The sequence below is a fragment of the Mauremys reevesii genome, linkage group 4, assembly GCF_016161935.1.
Source record: "Mauremys reevesii isolate NIE-2019 linkage group 4, ASM1616193v1, whole genome shotgun sequence".
In the NCBI taxonomy this organism is placed as follows: Eukaryota; Metazoa; Chordata; order Testudines; family Geoemydidae; genus Mauremys; species Mauremys reevesii.
Window position 1 is genome coordinate 130,582,039 of NC_052626.1, and position 18,930 is coordinate 130,600,968.

At 52.2% G+C, this 18,930-nt stretch overlaps 1 protein-coding gene across 8 annotated transcripts in view; it reads left to right on the forward strand.

The window, feature by feature from the left end:
- FOXP4 (forkhead box P4) overlaps positions 1–18,930 on the forward strand; it is a 140,724-nt gene that overhangs the window by 97,226 nt on the left and 24,568 nt on the right. For 5 of the 8 annotated variants that reach the window (XR_005597669.1, XM_039535187.1, XM_039535192.1 and 2 more), the window contains 8 exons: positions 3,058–3,208; positions 4,339–4,543; positions 4,941–5,048; positions 10,905–10,992; positions 14,195–14,278; positions 15,924–16,125; positions 16,227–16,303; positions 17,979–18,080. Coding sequence is in view for 7 of the 8 variants with exons in the window: in XM_039535187.1 (XP_039391121.1) it covers positions 3,058–3,208; positions 4,339–4,543; positions 4,941–5,048; positions 10,905–10,992; positions 14,195–14,278; positions 15,924–16,125; positions 16,227–16,303; positions 17,979–18,080 (1,017 nt within the window). In the remaining variant the exon portion in view is untranslated. The remainder of the gene's footprint in view (positions 1–3,057; positions 3,209–4,338; positions 4,544–4,940; positions 5,049–10,904; positions 10,993–14,194; positions 14,279–15,923; positions 16,126–16,226; positions 16,304–17,978; positions 18,081–18,930) is intronic. The other 3 variants (XM_039535189.1, XM_039535190.1, XM_039535191.1) reach the window with 3 other exon arrangements.

Genomic DNA, 18,930 nt, shown 5'->3' on the forward strand with positions numbered 1-18,930 from the left:
CCCACCTAAATGCCGTGAAGAGAGTCTTCCCTGGTCTCCTGGCTAGGAGTCTGTCTCACCCCCAGCATTCCTGGCCTAGCCTTGGAGTATGCAGGCTACCTGAGCGTGCGCTGTCTCCCAGGCACCCAAGAGTTAGAAAATGAAGGGGGGGGTTTCTCCGAAAGGAGATCACTATAGTCTGTGCCTTTGTCACCAAGCACAGGGAAGTCCCGAGACTTGGGGGATAAAGCCCTGTTGATTTCTCCTTCGGGAGCCATCCTGGCCAGTAGATGTGCAAGACGGGGTCTCGTCCGTCTCTGGCTCAGTGATTGAGAACCAAAGATCTAAATACCCTACTATTCTTCAAGGAAACCCAAGAGCTCACCTTGTTTTACAGATGCTAATGATTAATCCTCATAGCCCAGCACTGAGGTGAGTCAACATCCTTATCCCCATTGTAGATGGGGAAACTGAGGCACGGTGAAGTGAGTGACTTGCCCAGTGAGAGACCGTGAATACTGGTGACAGACCTCGTGGCTTCTGGTTCCCAGCTGTGCTGTTTAACCACCCTCCTACTTGCGGTCAGAAGCTTCCGGGTTTATCCCAGTCGTGTCCAAAATGATCCAAACCTCTTGCACCTACCTGGGAATTTTCCAGGAAGAGTCTCTCCTCCCAAGATTTACCACGTGTCTCAGCTCCTGGTTAGAAGCTCAGGGTTTAGTTTAGGTTTCGTGGGCAGAGGTTCAATTTGGATCAGCTCTTCATGCTCAGTATGAGGTAGGGCCGGATGACTGTTTCACAATGGCTCCAAGCTGCGAATCCTCACCCAACCTTATTATAATTATAATTATAATCAGTATTACCCTGGTGCTTAGGAGCCATAGCCATGGACTGGGGCACCATTACGCTAGGCGCTGTACAAGCACAGAACAAAGGCAGTCCAAGCCCCCGAATTGTTTACAACCTAAGTGAGAACATCGACCATAAAAAGCTTTTTCCTCAGGCCAGCCAACTTGGGGGGCGGGGGAGTGCAAGGTATCTGTGTGTGAACTCAGGTTAGGGGCAGTGCTCGAGTGAACTGTGCAGTGAAGACCAGGCCATGTGGATTTTTACTTCTCCAGGTGCTCCCTGTCTTGGGTTAATGTGTATATGAGGTGAGAGAAGATTTCTGGAGCAGCAACTGGAAGTTTCCCAACTTTCTCTGCACTCAGAGAGGCAAAGCCTCCTTAACACCTGACATAGGCCTGCCTGTGTGCTGACAACAGGTCCAAGGAATCCAGAATTCAAAGAGTTACGGCAAAGCCCACGGCTGTGATGCAAGTGGGCAGGTACAGACAGGCTCCCTCTCTCCCACCTTGCCACAGATCAGCGGCTGCCCTTTCCCTCCTCCCCCGTTCAAAACTCTCCTCCTCTAGGTACCTCTCCTCTGTTTCTTGTCACCTCCCCAGAGATGACCCCAGCCTAGCAGGGTTATACCAGTTAGAGCTGTGGTTCTCAACCAGCACACAGCTGCAGCCCATGTGACATCCTTAGGGCCATACAGGTAGCATATATGTTGTGTGGATGCAGCCCATGTAAACAGAGAGAGGCCCACAGTGGTAATAGGTGGAGAACCACTGAGTTAGCTGATAGGTGGGGAGGGTCCTGTATGTCTTATCTGAGCGGTACAGTCTGTGGTCTTCCAGGCAGCTGCTTTACCTTTCTGTGTTGGTCTCTGCACCTGCGGGCTGGGAACGGGGAGCCTGGGTTCCTTCTCCGTGGTGTAAAATTAAAGAGGCGGGGGGACCAAAAACTGTCAATGCGCATGCTTAGGGGCTTGGAACACTGCAACCTGAACAGCCGGTATAAAGCATGGGCTTGCCCACCCTACAGCACAGCTGAACCTTGCCTTTGGTTTGTATTTGTGCAGTACCTAGCACCATGGGATCCTTGGCTGGGACTGGGGCTTCTAGGCACTGCTGCAATACAAATAAGAGCATACAGAATTAACAGGTGGGATAGAGAAGGGAGATCAGGAACCTCCATTTCCCCTGTCTCATCAGTCAAGAACATGGGAACGTTTGATGCAACTGTGAGGTGGCACCTTCAAAACTGAGCACAGGGAATACAATTACACATGGAGCCTGTGGAACTCATTGCCACAAGTTAGCCTGGAGGCCCGTGAGCTGAGCAAGATTCAAGAAGAGGTTAAACACTGTTATGAACAGCAAGGCTATCCAGAGTTACAACCGTAAATACTCAAAGAGATGGGGGGGGGGGGAAATCAGTTTAGCAAGGAATACAAATGGTCCTGTTACAGGCCATAAGCCAGCTGTTAGCCCCAGGGAGATTAAGGGGACATTTCCTAGAGGCCAAGTTCTTATACGTTATCTTTTACAGCAGTGCCTAGGCACCAGCCAAGAAGGGGGTCCCATTGTGCCCGGTTCTGTACAAATTGTCCGACAACTACCTGACAGCAGGCTTGTGATGCTTAAATAGCTAATTATTTAGCTATTAAAATAATATTTAAAATAATGATTTCTCTGTAAAATGGGGATGTTATTTACCCACCTTGGCCTCTTTGTAGCCCTGGGAAACACCCCTGGTAACCGTGGTTGTAATATAGGGTTAATGATAACTTTGCTGCCTTCGCAGGAAGCTCAGCAGGCTAATGTTTCTAAGGTGTGTGGAGAGCCTCAGCCAGCCACTGAATAGCAGCGCAAAGCAGCGGTGTTTTTTATCCCCCTGCGTGATCCCAATGCACAGGCGTTGGAAATACTCATCGAACAGATGGAGCTGGAGCGCTCCGTGCTCTAAGCAAGCACACGCTCTCTCTCTCTCTCTCTCCTCCCTCTTTTTTTTTTTTTTCCTCTCTTCCTTCTCCTCCTCTTCCGATAGATCAAAGACTCTGTCTTGGCGACATGCTGACTGGCTACCGAGGACCAGCGATTTAGGACAAAGGTCTGTGCTGACCAGGCGTAAGGCTGATGCTGGGAACCGGCACTCCGTGCTGCTCAGCGAGGCCCTTGTTCCCGGCAAGGCCTCGGTTGCAGTGTCGAAAATAATGTTTTGATTTTTTTTTTTCCTTTTGTCTCCTAGCAGCCATTAGGGAATAAACAGCTGGCGTTTCAACAGCAACTACTGCAGATGCAACAGCTGCAGCAGCAGCACTTGTTAAACCTTCAGCGACAGGGGCTGGTCAGCCTTCAGCCGGGACAAGGCACCGTTCCCCTGCAGACCCTTCCACAAGGTAAAGCGCGTGGCAAACCTCCTCGCTCTTGTTCTGTCCTTTAAAGCATGAGCCGTCGGCCTGGTGGGCGTTACCCATGGGTAGCAGCTACAAACGCAGCCTCCGAGCTCTTAGGCTTTTAGTAGCAACTGGGTGGTTTTCAGTGCACTTTAGGCCTGCTTGAGTCCGTCTCTCTCCAGCACAATCGTGGGCTATACAGGAGCGGTAACAGTGATTCATAGAATCACTAGCAGTAAAATTGCATAGGAGCAGTTGAGGTATAGTCTGTAAGTTCAGGGCCCAATCCTGCTGCCAATGAAGGAGGCGATGGGAGTTTTGCCTTTAACATCTGTGGGAACAGGAACAGGCCCTGAGTTTGCATATATCGTTCCTGTTGTTTAATGCCCTGGCTGATAGAGGTTCCTGTGTGGGGTTGGTGGTACAGGCAGGCGCTGGGAATGAGGGATGCGTGCCCGGAAGGCAGAGTTCTTATGCCTGGAGAATGAATGCCCTGATCGCCTGTGGAGGGGTGGCCCATCTGGGTGAAGTGCAGAGGCCAGAGCAAGGCACGACTTCCCCCAGATTCACTCAGGACTCTCCCAGGTTTGGGTCACGCACTGGAAACTCCTTCCAGCTCATTCCGAGAGCTTCATGATCCTTTTGAAGCAAGCCTGGGGCCAGGGTCAAATGACCATTTACAGATGCCTGTTGAAAGTGTGCGGCTCCAGCAGGCAGGACAGAACGCCAGGTGAAACTGGGCCGTTTCCACTGAGCGTTGGGTTCATTGGACCCCGACGCTCGGAACAAAACTTTGTGGGGGAGTCTGGCTGCCTCGTGGAGCAAAGCCTGAAAGGAAGGTTCCCTCGCATGCCTGCAAACCAGGCCCACTGAATTTCCTGTGGCGTTAGTCGAGGCAGCAAGAGGGAATCTGGTGCTGCTGTTGCTACCATGGCTAGGTAGCGCTCAGGCCTTCAAGGCTGTCAGGCTGGTGGTCTTCACCCCCCCTTTGATTAAACTAAAAGCTGCCCTTTGCTGGGTTCTTCTCAGCACAGGTTACTGTTGGGCAGTGGTGGTTCTCTGCTCCATATCTTCACCCTTGTCTCTGTGCGTGTGTTTTCCTCCTCTCTCCCTTGACCCCGTCCGGCATGTAGCTGTGTGTCCCTCAGACCTGCAGCAGCTCTGGAAAGAGGTCACCGCTACCCAGCCTGTAGAAGACAGCATCAAGCAAGAGGGCCTCGACCTGACCACCAACACTTCAAACTCTACCTCGTTTTCGGCCGCCAAGGTCTCGCCTCCCATTTCCCACCACTCTCTCCCCAATGGACAGAGCGCCATGCTCACGCCAAGGAGGGACAGGTAGAACCGAGCTGGGCCAGCCTTTTATTTTGCCCTGTAGGTCTAAGAAAAGGCTAGATGGGTAATGGATCCATTGTTTGTTATTGGGAGTGGGGCCAGCATAGTCCAGTGGACTGGGAATTGAGGGAGCTGGGCTCTGTTGCTACGTAGGCAACTCGCTTAACCTCTCTGCGTCTCAGCTTACCCGTCTGGAAAATGAGCTGTAATCATGTTCACTAGCCTCCATAAGGCTTGACTGATGCATTTGAGAGCCTTGGCTTAAAGGTGCAAGGAGATGTGTTAATATCTTGGGGTGGTCCTGGTCTGGAAGCTTCTTTGGAACTGCAGGAGCCAGCCTGTCATGTGTAAGATCCCCAGTGTAACGGTTCGTTCCTTCTCCTCCATCTCACTCTCTCAGCAGCTCTTCTCATGAAGAGAACCCCGGCTCCCACCCTCTGTACGGACACGGAGAATGCAAGTGGCCTGGTTGTGAAACCCTCTGTGAGGACTTGGGACAGTTTGTCAAGTAGGTCGCTCCCCTGCTGTGTCTCTCCGGGGCTGTCATTTCATTCCTGGCTCCCCCAGGTTGTGCAGCCAGTGTGGTGGTCTGCAAGTTGCCCTGCACTCGGGGGCCATCCAGACCCTCCACGTTGCTAGCACCCTGTACTTCAGTACTGCTTTGGGCAGAAGAGGGAGGGGTTGGTCCTTGCACCTGCACCCCAGGCTGAGGGCAGTAGAGGTAGGTCAGAAAAGCCATGACTTCCAACTGTCCGGGGTTAGGCGGAGCTCATTATCTCTTCAGAGGCTACAGATGGGGCCTTAAAAAATCGATTTTTCTACAAGTGGCTAGTGATTTTTTTGGGCACCCAACTTAGCACCTTGGACGGGTTTGATTTCCAGAGGACTCGGCACTGCCTGAAAGTCAGGTCCCTTTGAGGGGGAGGGTCTCAGATTGAGCCCCCAAAATCACTGGTCACTTTTTGGAAACTCTGGGCCTTCGTGTCTCTGTGCCCAAGTTTCCCATCTGTACCAGGGGGGTGCTAGCACGCCCTGTGTCTTGGCGTTGGAAACTCTTCAGTTCAGCCAGTGGGTGGACTGTATATTCAAGCGTAACAGCCAAATTGGCGTGCGGGCCCCCACCCCATCCCATAACAAGGAGGTTAGTCTGTACATTCAGGGGGATGGAGGGAGGGTATGCTAGAGGAGAAGAGAGTGTAAGACCTAGAGAAAGCACAGGACTTGGGTGGGGGAGGGCGACAGAAGACAGACGAGGAAAGTTAGCAGCTCACCCTCTGCAAGGGGGGAAGAGAGAGAGAGAGCGAGCGCGCAAGAGAGAAGAGAAAGAAACAGATGGCAGCGCGGCAGCCTGCTGACACCGCTTGTGGGCTCTGTCACTGACTGATTAACTCCGCTGTCTAAGAGCCCTCCGCTAGCGTCAGGGTCAAACAAATTGTTTTCACGCTTCGTCAGAGGTTTACTTAATTAGTTCATTTGCAATTAGATCTCTTTGTAGCCGGGATTTTTAGCAAAGACATCAGAAGAAACTGACGGGTTTTCTTTCCTTTTTTTTTTTCTTTCTTCTTCCTTTCCCCCTCTCTGCGCTGAAGGGAATGTTGTGGGAGTTGGGGCAGAGATGCACTGTGCGTGTGTGTGTCTATTTGTGTCTGAAAGACTTCTGTTTTACAAACAGCGCGTCAGCTGATCTCACCAGCCATGTGCCTGTCTGCCTCCCCATTTTGTTCAGGAAGGGTGGAACAGGTGCCAGCTGCAGTGAATACCAAGGCAGGCTCAGTCGGGGGGTAGGGAAGAGTGACCGCTGTGCGTGTGGGGAGATGGGTTAAGAAGGGGAAAGCATCTTTATTCAAAGGAAAGAGCCAGGAGGAGAGGACAGGGGGCATTGTGCTATTGCAAGACTATGCCTTGCTGCAGTTAATGAAGTAAGGAAGGCAGAGGAGCCAGAGAGGGGTGCCACCTAGTGGTTAGAGCAAGGGGCTTGGTGACTCAGGACTCCTGGGTTCGATTCTCTTCTCTGCCTCTGGCTTGCTGCTTGACCTTAGGTAAGATTTTGCTTCTCTGCGCCTCAGTTTCTCCACCTGTACAATGGGTCTAATACTTCACTGACCTCACAAGCAGACTGCAAGCAGGGATAGCCCCAACCTACTAGCACTGAAACTAGATCAGAAGCTCAGCAGTGTTTGGATCACTAGTTTTGGTTTGACTCATGCAGAGCAGGGCACCATCTGTGAAGTACCAGTCTGAATCCTGAGCTTCTCCAATGTTTTGGGTAGAGATGGTTGAAAGAGGGGGAAGAATTTTTGCTAAGAAGTTTGTAAAAAAAATTGTCTCCGTTTTTAAATTTTAAATGTTTCAACCAGCTTGAATTTTGGGTGCATCTGAATCCACAGGGCCAATTTGTACCCACCTCTATCAAAGAGTTAACCAAGTTATTGGGCTTCTTATACATGCTGGAGCAGTTTGAGGACCTCCACCCCTGGGCACAGGAAGGAAGAAAGAAACTTTCTGACACGGAGATGAAAATGAAAGCACTTTCCAGATGAGACACCACCCCGCCCCAATTTTACACTTTCCTCCTTCATCAGAGAATGCCAAAACTCCTGACAGCTTATTCTTTGCAGAAGTACCCATGTCTTAGTCCCACCATACAGAGAAGCAAGGAGTAAAGACCTCAGTCCATCTCCAGCTAGATAGATAGTAGTGATGAAAGAAGCTCAAACATTTTGTCGGGTTAGTTCAGACGCATGTCTGGAAGCTTGTCCCCAACATCTTGTTTTTGCAAGATAGGGCTGGAAATCTCCCATAAACAAGTTTTTCAGTGAGAGTCCTGGTACCTCCTGAGATTGGTGGGTAGATCCCATTTGGACAACTTCTCCCATGGTATCTCTGTATTTTGTCCCCAGTCCTGGTTGGAAGCCGAGTCACCAAAATGACCATCATTTGCATACCAGTAGTATGTTTGGTTCCATCATGGGTAGAGGCGTTGCCTTTACACCTAGGAGCGTACAACCTAAATCAGATATAGACAGTCCAGGGCCAGATTTTCTAACAAGTTAGGCATGCATTGTGTGCTCGCAATTCACGACTAATTTGCTTGCATAGTTGCACTCGCAAATGTCACTGGCACATACAATTACCTGATCTGTGTGTCTGGTAATTACACCTATAAATTAGACATGCATTTTGCCATGGGACTACACACCTCACTGATGTGAAAATCTAGCCCATAATGCGACGTGGGCCCATATAGCCCCAGATGAGCCACCTTTTCCAAATCTGTGTGTCTTGGAAAGTGGAGAGGGTTCAACCATCCAAACCCGCATGGTGGATTTTTGTAGCAAGACTTCCTGGAAGAAGTGAGTTTTAAATGGCTTTGAAGACAGGGAGGTTGCTTGGCATAGCATGCGAGAAGTTCCAAGCAGAAGAGATGGTGTGGAAGTCAAGAGAAATGAAATACCGTTATCTGCACATACATATGATCCTTGAGGAGATTTACGGTGGCTTCTGCAGGAAAAATCGCCTGCTGGTTAGAGCACAGTGCTTGGGAGTCTGACTTTGTTTTTATAACTTACCCAGGGTCACTGGCAATTTCCAAACCGAGATTGGCTATTTTTCCTAAAACACCTGCTGTAGTTCAATCATGGGTTAATTCAGGGAAGTTGTATGGCCTGTGTTATACAGAAGATCAGACTAGGCGATCGCAATGGTCTCTTCTGGCTTTAAAGCCTATAAAACTATTCCTGGTGCTGCTGTCGACTCTCCCATGTGAGCTTGAGCAGCTACTTCCCCGCCCTGTGCCTTCGTTTCCCCAATACCTACTTCCTGGGGGTGGAGAGTGGAAGCTACATTAATTCATGTTTATAAAGACTTCGGAGGTCTCTAATAATAATATTTAGCTTGTACGGAGCGTTTTCAGCTATGGCTCTTACAACACAGGTCGATATCACTGCGCTGATGTACAGAAACCAATGCACAGAGAGATGCAGGGATTTGCCCAAGGTCATGCAGCAAGTCAGTGGCAGAACTGGGAATTAGAAACCATGTCTCAAGACCCGGTGTAGTGTCCTGTCCATTAGGCCACACCGCCCTAGATGGAAAGCAACGTGGAGGGGAGTCAAACACTAATTCGGTGAAGATCAGTGCAAGGCCAGGTGACTTATTTCCGATCTGATTGACCTGCCCCTAAAGAGACTTTTTAAAGTCATGGAATGCTAAAGGAGATGCCAGACGTCCCCCATATAAAGTAAAATCCCAGATACTGGAGAGGAGGGTTTTCCCCTCACTTGCCCTCTTGAGTCACAGTACAGCAGCAGGACAATTACACTGCGAGTTGGCACTCGGGTGACCGTGGACCAGATCCTCAGCTGGTACCAGTAAGCCCACTGAACTAAGCTAGCTTGACACCGTCTGAGGATCCCACCCCGTTTGTATCATGTGTGATGGGAGCAGAGGGAATATCCAGACCAGGTGGAAGGGGAAGAATAAGGGATGGAACTGACTGAGCAGGCGGACTGGAGAGAGAGATCAAAGGGAGACAAATGGGGAGAGTTCAGCATAGCGTGTCTGGGGAGCATGGGACATGCGGATTCTAGCTTGGATATTGCTCTCGGCACGTCAGCAGCAGCTGCCCCCGGCCCTGGGAGCTCGGTTTCCCGACACCGCAGCATCCAGGAACACAGGCTCTCTGATGTTTTGTTGCATGGCTCTGACTGACATTAGAGGGAGAAGTTTGATAGCAGGGATCTGTCAAGTGGCAGGGTCGGGGGAGAGAGAACAGAGGCAGAGGAGCAGCACGGCTCAAGGTGAAGAGAAAAGAGGGGGCCGCAGAGCTCAGAAAAAGGGGAGAGGGGACACCAATGGCAGGCCGCTGACAGTGCAGAGCGCTCACCACATGGGGCTGGGGAGGCTTTCGCTCTGCGCTCGTTTAGTTAGCGGGGCTGACGGGGATCCGCCTGTTGTGTTTCTTTCCCAAATCCCCTCACCTGCGGCAACACCTGTGGCTGAGTCTGAAACGATGGGTCCCCACGTTTGCAAGACCCAGGGCTGCTTTAGACAGCACCATCGGGGCTGGTGTATTTAAAACATCTAAACGTAATGCAGCCCTAATGTTTTCTTGCACCTTGAATTCACCCCGGCGGAGAATTATTCCTGCTTGTTCAGCGCTCACCAGCGCCCTGAGCGAGCTTTCCTCGTGTGCCACAGTCGCAGGGAGAGGCAGGACTGGTGCTGCATTGTCAAGCTCAGAAGGCCGTGTTTTGAGCGCCCGTGGTTTAGCGAGATGGGGCCTGGAGGGGAGATGGCACAGAGCTGTGTGGGGCAGGATTGATTCCTGGCTGGAGGGCGATCCTAGTCTGAGAGGCAGGGAAGAGCAAGGCATCACCCTATTCCAGCGAGAGTCCACAGCCCGGCACTTGTCACTGAGCTATCTCCACTCTCCCTGGGTTCCAGAGCTGAGGATTTCTCTGTCTGTCCTGACATCCTGGTCCGTGCTCGTGGCTGGGACCTCCATGTGGTTGAGCGAGCAGAGTTCCTTGAAGGGGAGGGCCTTGTGGGTAAGGCATGGGACCCTGGGTTCTAGTCCCAGCTCTGCCACTGACCTGGCTCCATCCCCTCCTTGGGCTCTGTTTCCCCATCTGTAAAATGGAGCTGATCATATTTACCTGCCTGGGGGAGAGTGTTTGAAAGGCTTCATGCATGAATGTTCATGAGGCACTGAGAGTCTAGAATGCAGAGCACCTCAGAAATGCCACCTCCTGCCTTTGGGGAGTCCCTTATGGAATGCAAATGAATCCCCACGATGCTGCCTGTGTCTGCCTGGAAACCTGTTCCTTGGGTGCAGTCAGTCTTACCGGGTACATCCTGGAAATGGGATTTTCCTGCTGAGCTTAAGGAGCCAACAGTTGTACCGTATTCTCACCTCCCGCGGGGCTTGGCTTGCAGGCTCACCCTCCACAGGTACCAGCTGTTTGTTCTGTATTTCAATGGACTCTCTGTGGCAAACTGAGGCAATCCAAGTGCTGTTGGGGAAGGGGCTGAGAGACTGTGTGGTTCAGGGAGTAGGGCACTGGCCTGGGATGTAAAAGACCTGCTCTTCTCGGCTCTGCCAGTGACCTGCTGTGTGACCTTGGCCAAGTCACGTTGCCGCTCTGTGGCTCGGTTTCCCCTCCCATGCTTTGTCTTATCTGTTTAAATTGCAGACTCATTAGGGCAGGGACTGGGGCCTGATTGGGGCCTCCAGTGCTCCCATAATACAGATAAGAGGTGCTTGCAGGCCATAGGTAGGTGCGGACATGGGCCAGTAGGAGGTGCTGTGTTTCATGGCGGGCTCTGGGAACTGTCGATATAAAATCCATTCTTCTCTGTCTAGACACCTCAATACGGAACACGCACTTGATGACCGAAGCACGGCCCAGTGTCGAGTTCAAATGCAAGTGGTACAGCAGCTGGAAATACAGGTAGGTGCAAACCAAAGAGACTTGAAGGGTGGTGTGGAGTCAAACTCTTTACTTGCCCTGCATGTAAGTGGCAGAATTAAGCTGTTCTCCATCGGGAGGGAATAGCTGGGTCTAAGGTGACCAGATGTCCTGATTTTATAGGGATAGTCCCAATATTTGGGGTTGTGACTTACAGAGAGCCAGGAAACATGATGTTTGACAAATTATTGTCAGACCTCCTAGATCTGCTCACCTGGGCCTTAGCTACAACAATGTGCAATCTTATATAGGCAGAAAAATAGTTGCCAATTGCACCTGCAGATTAGGTGCACGTTTTGCCATGCAGTCACCCATCTATCTTAAAGGTAAGGGGTCCTGTCCCAAAACCAAGTGCAGGTTTGTGGGCAGTGGGGGAAGGAATCAATCACTCGAACCGTGGTAGATCACACATTCATGTACGTATGAAACAACACATTGAATTGCTAGATCGAAAAAGAGAGACTATTGTTGTAACCAGCGTAAGAAATGGAGGCTGGGTATTTCAAGTGAAAATTCAGTGGAAGATGGGCACCTGATTTCTGCAGGCTCCTCTGAAAATTTCAGTCAGAATGCCACATGTACTGTGCGTTTGCTTCCATAGCATGTGGGGGTTTGACATTGGCACAGTGTAACCAGCGTGTTGTGTGTGTTTTTGTGTTGCTATCTATGGCACCATGTGTACATGAATGTTGTGTAATGTTTGCAACCCATGGGATGGGCAATATTTTGTAGCCAACTCTAGAGCCAAATCCTAGTCCTCTTGAAGCCAGGAGAGCTGGTGGGTGCTCAGCACTTCCAAATATCAAGCCATGTATTATGTGTCCGAATGTAGACTTCGGAGCTCACCCTCAGGCCCCTGTTTTTGGAAATCTTGCCCTTGATTTATTGTCTGCATTTCATACGAGCTGTCTCCCCCCCCCCCCCACCCCAGAAGTGCTTTGTGTAATTAGTTAACAAAAGAGGGCAATTCAGAAGAAATTTAGGCTTTCCTCTGAGGTTTGCAAAGCGAGAGAGATTCAAGGCGAAAGAGAGCCAGGGTGGCTGTTGAGAGCGGCAGCTGCAGAAGGCTCTCGCTAGCGCAGGCAAGCTTGGGTAAAGGGACAGGGTGGTGCCGGCTGGGTGAGGGGAGAAGGAGATAATCTATGAGCACTGCCCATGCTGAGTATTTTAATGACGTATATATGGCACATAGGTGACTGTCTCCACATCTCTTGCACGCGCGCTAAATGCAAAGATGCCTGGTGCGTGTGACCATGCGTAGGAACTGTAGTGCCGTGTGACACGTGTGTATCCATTGCACGGGGGGGCGGCACCCAAGTTGTCTTTTTATTTACAATTCCTCCTATGGATTCTCTGCCTGCCCTTTCCTGGGAAATACCAGCCCTGGAGCTTGTGTGACTGACTCCAGGGGTACTCTTGTTATCCAGGTTGCCTTGGCTGCTAGATCACACATGTGCTGGGGTGTGGGGGGAGGGGGTGGCAGAGGAGGCTGTGCTCAAGGGGGGGCAGGTGGTGTAATGCAGAGTGCTGGCAGCCTCTGGCAGGAGTTAAAGCAAGGTAGGATGAAGCTGATGGCGGGGAGGGGACAAGGGAGGGAAAGGGGTGGACATTTAAAAAAAAAAAACAATTAGAGAAAAAAACTCCCAGAAGCAGTGGTTGGCAAGTGAAGTTGAGATTCTAAAGCCGCCTGAGTCAAACCGTGTGATTCCGTCCTGTTCCCAAACGCTCACTAAAGCAAGAGGTTGAAAGCAATTACTGGAACTTAGAGAGGGGGGGAACCTGAAGGGATAGCAGAAAGCTCTGTGCGTGAAGAGGAGAAGCTGCCACCAGAGCTACCAATTATAAAGTTTTCAGCGCGGAGCTCCCGCTGTGTCGGTGGAGAGAGTGTCCGCATCAGGAGGGGAGATCTGTCAGCTCTAATGAGAGCCACGACAGCGCGAGAGCGTCGCAGCCGCTCAAACTTCCAGCCAACTCTGCTCCAGCTGCTGCTTTTAACTCCTTCCTCGCCTGGCTTCCAACTCCATTCCCAGCGAAGGAGCAGCATCAGCAGGGGCGGGGGCCAGCGGGAGGAGGGAGGCAGCCACTTTGGGTGTCTCCTGGATTGCAAGCGGGGCCCAAAGTTTGAGGGGATGAGGCGGAAAGGGAAGGTGACACGAAGAGAGATGGTGTCAGGTCCCATTGCCTCTCCACAGCTCAAAATCTCTCCTGGTGCCACTGCGAATATTTCACCCTTCCCCGCACTCTGAGAAACAAACACACACAATTAAAGCAATGTTGCACAAGTGGGCGGATGGGTGGGTAGGTAAAGGAAAATGGGAAGGAGTGTGTTGGGGGTGTATAGTGAGGTAGGATCTGATGCACCGACAGTGGGCAGGGGAAATACAGGCTCACTGGTAGGGAACAGAGGGGGTGGACAGGAGAGGCTGATGGGAAGGAGAGAGCGAGAAGATGGATGGGGAGACGTGGACCAGGTCCTCTGATGAGGAGGAAGAATGAATACAGAGCGGAGTGACAGCCACCTGGGAAGCATAGAGAGACGGCCCCAGAGGAGTGGGAGAAGGGAAGGAGATTGGGGAGTGGGAGGGGATCGTGGATGGATGGGAGAAGGGACGTGTGGATGGATCAACATCTTAAAGAGGCATGGAATTATTCTATTTTGCAATAGATTTTTCATCCCAGCACATAGAACAATGCCCGTACAGCCAGAGGGCCGGGGACCCTGTGTTCCTATGCAGCCAGAGGCGTGGGCATGGCAGGCAGACACCCCAGCAGCCGTCAGCACACGTCCAGGTCTTCCTGCCCAATAGGAAAAGGCAGCTTTTTAGCGGGCCAGAGAAGCAATCCCATGGACGAGTGCACGGCTTTCAGGGACGTTCAGTGTTACTGGGAAGATGCTAGCGGGGGGTGTAGACCACAGCACCGGCAGCCTCTCGCCACGGGAGAGGAAGGAAGGCCCAGGGACGGAAGAGAACAACCCTGGTGTATCACATAGCGGCACTCAGAGAACGTTGGCCAGACAGTGCCAGGCACATGGGGGGCCAAGCAAGGGATGAGAGAGGAGCTTAAGGAAGCTTGCAGCAGAAGTGCATTTCAGCGAGCGCTCCCTGGGAAGCTGGGTGCTAGACAGCCCTGGGAGTTACCCTGCAGCGACAAGTAACCTCTTCCCTCCTGCTTCGCCCCACAGCTGGCGAAAGAAAGCGAGCGTCTCCAGGCAATGATGGCCCACCTCCATATGAGACCTTCGGAGCCGAAGCCTTTCAGTCAACCTGTAAGCACCAGCCTGCCTTACTCATCTGCCGCTCATCCCCTCGAGTTTCCTCCTTCTCGGGTGCCTCCCCCCGTCCTATCCGCCCATCCCCATCCAGCTCTTCCAAAGCCCATTCCCAATGTCTTATCGCCACTTTCCTCCTCGCTTCGCCAGAGCTTTGAGCCAAGCCGTGCAGACCATATCCCTGTTACGGCCACAGTGTCAATCCAGGCTGGGCAGGGTCACTGACATACTCAGATATCAGAGGGGTGTTAGCCGTGTTAGTCTGGATCTGTAAAAGCGGCAGAGTCCCGTGGCACCTTATAGACTAACAAATGTATTGGAGCATGAGCTTTCCTGGGTGAATACCCACTTCGTCGGATGCATGTATTCACCCACGAAAGCTCATGCTCCAATACGTTTGTTAATCTATAAGGTGCCACAGAACTCTGCGACGTACTCAGTGTCTCAAGCTCGGTTATCGCATCCTTGTAGCAATGATCCCCGAGTGATCCGCTTCTGGTTATCTCCACCCTAGAGGTCTGGGCTTGGCTCTGGTCCGTGCTGCTCCCCTTACTAGACATCCAGTGCTTTAGCAGGGCATGGCTCATGAAAAGCCCAGGTGCTGACATCCTCTGTGTTAAGGAGGCTCCGGGGAATGCTGGCCTCCCCCCAGCCTGCTCCCTCCTGCTTGGTGTCATCACCCCGTCCTCCTGAAGGAGTTTATTCATTGGAAGGGTGGCCTCTCTCTCTCTCTCTCTGTCGGTCGCCTGCTCTCCCCGTATCTTCATGGCTTTTCTCTGCATCCCCAGGTCCTTCTGCTCCTGTTCAGTAGTGAACCTGGCTAGGGGCGTGAGCAAATGTATCCCCATCAGTGCCTCCTCCTCTGTCCCCGTAAAGAGTTCACTGAGCAAAATTCCAGGCCAGAAATCGAGATCGTTGCACCTATCCCCCACAAACCGTACGCAGTGCCCTTAAAATCTCGGTACCTGATCCCTCGCTAGCTCAGCTCTCACAAGGACCTGGGCAGTACCTGGGTCAAACACCCCTTAGGAATCCCTGTGTGCTGCAGAGAGTACGTCCTGATGACTCAGGTGTCAGCTTTCCTCCTGAGTTGCCCTGTGTGATGTTCTAGCAGTGCCCTCTCTAAGGTGAGCTGTAACTCCAAGGGCTTGAAGCCAACCATGCTGGGGTGATTCCTCCTGAATTCCACCTGCTGTTTCAGTGAGAGGCAGGATTCTCTGCTTCCTGCGCATAATGCTTCACTTCCTGTCCTGTTCAGCAGCTGCCCACAGTCTCATCCCAGAGCTGGCTGCATTTTGGCAGGGGGTGAAGTGGTCCCTGTGTGTAGTTGGTATGTCGGCTTGCAAAGTGCTTCAGGATTAAGACACTCGGGGCTGGATCCAAGTTGCACTGAAGCCCATGGGGGGGCCTTTCCAGTCACTGCGATGGGGGCTGGGTCAGGCCCATTTGGAGCTGTAATGTGTTGATAAAGTTTTCCTGCAGGATCCATGAGATCCTCCTTTAGTGCCCATCCCCCTGGGTCAGAGGGCCCTGTGCGCTCTCCCGTGTTTCACAGCGTGGAACCGAATCACTCTCCCTACCTAAGACCATCTCCATGTCCGTTCCCAACTGCTCTCAATTTCTTCCGCCCCTGTCTGTGCAGCTGAACCTGGTCTCAAGCGCCACCCTCTCCAAGAGCACTTCAGATACCTTTCCAGATGGCTTACCTCATCCCCCTACCTCCGCCACCGCCCCCATCACTCCCTTGCGGCAGGGCCCATCCGTCATCAGCTCCTCCACCTTACAGACCATGGGGGCCATTCGCAGGAGAAACCCCGAAAAATTCTGCCCCCCAATATCTTCAGGTAAGAGCGGCGGTGGGTGGGTCGTTGATGCTCGTGTGGTATGAGTTACTAGATTCGGTTCCTTCATATTCTCTCTCTCTCTCTCTTCCCCCCCTCTCCAGAGCTTGCACAGAATCACGAGTTTTACAAAAACACAGACGTCCGGCCGCCCTTCACGTATGCCTCACTTATCCGGCAGGTGAGGAACCCCCACCCCGGCTCGGGGAGCTGTGAAGGCAGCTATGTCCTGATGTGGTAGGCTGTTTGTGATTCGAGCTGAGAACTGGGAGGCCTGACTCTGGGGTCCATCCCCAGCTCTGCCACCGACTTGCTTTGTGATCTCCAGGGCCCTAATTAGCAAATCAGGATAACAACTCCACAGGGAAGCACAGAGAGGGCTAATTCCTTAGGGGCCAGATCCTCAGCTGGTGTAAACGGGTGAAGCGCCATTGCTCTGGTTGTGTGCAGATGACTTGGAGATCCTCAGGGAAAAGGCACTTCAGTTGTGTAAGTTATTCATAGTAATATTTATTTCACAAAAATGATGACGGCGCATTTAAAGACCTGCCTCTGCGAAGTGGGTTCCCAGTGGGTGGGCATCTGCCTCACCAACACCACTGGACACTGGTTGCCCTCTTTTATTGTGGGTCTCATCAGAGACGCCCAAGAACTGGTCCATGAAGGTGAAGATCACCTCTTCATCCATCCTGATGCAGTGTTGGAGGGGAGGCCGGCCTTGCCTGTGCTATATTTGCTCTGTGGATAATTGGGGAACCCCAGTCTCTAGGGTCATCAGCCATCACCTTAAAATCCAGGAGAGACAGGGCATAGAGGGACTCAGCATCCCTGCCAGTGGCCCTGTGCTGTCTGGCCATTTGTGTGGCGCACAAGCAGCATGGAGCAAACCCAAGGACAGGCTCTGGGGTGTCAGGTATAGTCTGTGCCACTCCATCAGCCTCTCTCAACCCCTCCAGCCCCACGGATCAAATGTGTGAGCCTTTGATTTGCATATGCAAATATGCTTATGAAGAAATACAAATCGGAGCATTCCTATTGTTCGCTCTTTGCAGGGGTGGCTCTAGCTTTTTTGCCGCCCCAAGCACGGCAGTCAGGCAGCCTTCGGCAGCTTGCCTGCAGGAGGTCCCACGGATTCGGCGTACCCACCGCCGTATTGCCGCTGAATCAGTGGGACCGGCGGACCTCCCGCAGGCAAGCCGCCAAAGTCAGCCTGTCTGCCGCCCTCGCAGGGACTGGCAGGCCACCCCCCCGCGGCTTCCCACCCTAGGCACGCACTTGGAGCGCTGGTGCCTGGAGCCGCCACTGGCTCTTTGGCTCGGGGGAGGGGGGGTCTTGAAAAGTCTATGCCTGACACAGACAAGGTTCGTTTGGAAGGATGATTTCTGCCACTGTAACTCCATTTAACTCCTCTTTGGACAGCAAGATTAGCTGAGCTTTCTCTGGAGTTAGATAGTTGATTCGGCGCATGCAATCTTTTGGCAGCATGGTCCAGTGGGTAGGGCACTGGACTGGGAGTCAGGAGACCACCACTGAACTGCTGCATGCCCTGAGGCATGACGCTCCCTCTGCACCCAAATAGCAAGGCTTGTGTGCTTTGAGATCTATGGGTGAGCCCCTTCGTGATCCAGACAGAACCTCTGGCTCTTCTGCAGCTCGCCCATCGTGGTTGGCAGGCGCAATCAGTGATACATGCATCCGACGAAGCGGGTATTCACCCCCGAAAGCTCATGCTCCAAAACGTCTGTTAGTCTATAAGGTGCCACAAGACTCTTTGCTGCTTAATCAGTGATACAGACTCTTGGGATTGATGCTTTATAAGTAATTGGTTTGGGTTCCCCCTCCCCTCTGAATTCCAGGCTATCCTGGAGACCCCAGACAGGCAGCTAACGTTGAATGAAATCTACAACTGGTTCACGCGGATGTTTGCCTACTTCAGGAGGAACACCGCCACCTGGAAGGTAAAGCCCCGCCTGGGATTTCATTCTTCACCTCCTCTCCATCAGCTGCAGAACTCGCTCGGGGCGCTGGCGGTACATGGCAGGGTCTGCTGCCGGGGTGGCTTTTATTAGTGGGCTCCAGATCACAGCTACGAAGGGCAGCTGTGTATGCATCCAGGAGAAGTACTTTTCCCTCTGACTCCCGCCTATTGAGGTGGTACTTTGGTGGCTTCTCGACATTGGAATATGAGGTCTTTTGGGTTGGGGGGGGGGGATTTACTGCAGATTTTAGCTGAGCCGTACATCCGAGAACAGCTTTGAGCTGTCCCTGAGTTGCTCTGTCCCCAGCGAATCACTGTCTGATAATGTCCCGTTGGTGGCATTCTCACAACCTTATTGCATTGCCCGGCGGTGCCATGTAAAGCCACGACACAGACAGGTCCGTCGGTCTGACACAAGCGCCGAGGGTGGCATGAGTGAGTGGAAAGATGGTGTTATGTTTCCCTGAGCATTCAAAGCATGACTCGGGATGGGCACAATTCTCCTCACAGCATGAGGCCTGTGAGCCATGGGGTCCCTCTGAAGCCGTAGGATGTAAGTGGTGCACAGGAGCAAATGTCCCCTTGTTCCCCCGGGTTAATAGAGAAATTCCCATTTCCAAGTGCACCAGGATGTGTCCGCTCACCCTTGTTACAGGGCAAAACCACCCTGCAGAACTTCCCAGCTGTGCGTCACCCCCATGCATCCATCATGCAGGCAAACACCCTACATGCCAGAGAGATGGGCTCAACGGGGCAGCTGGCAGAGTTGGTTTTTCGTTGTCTGGCCCTGTATAAAGACAGAACTCTGTTGAGCTGCACCTGTTTTGTGG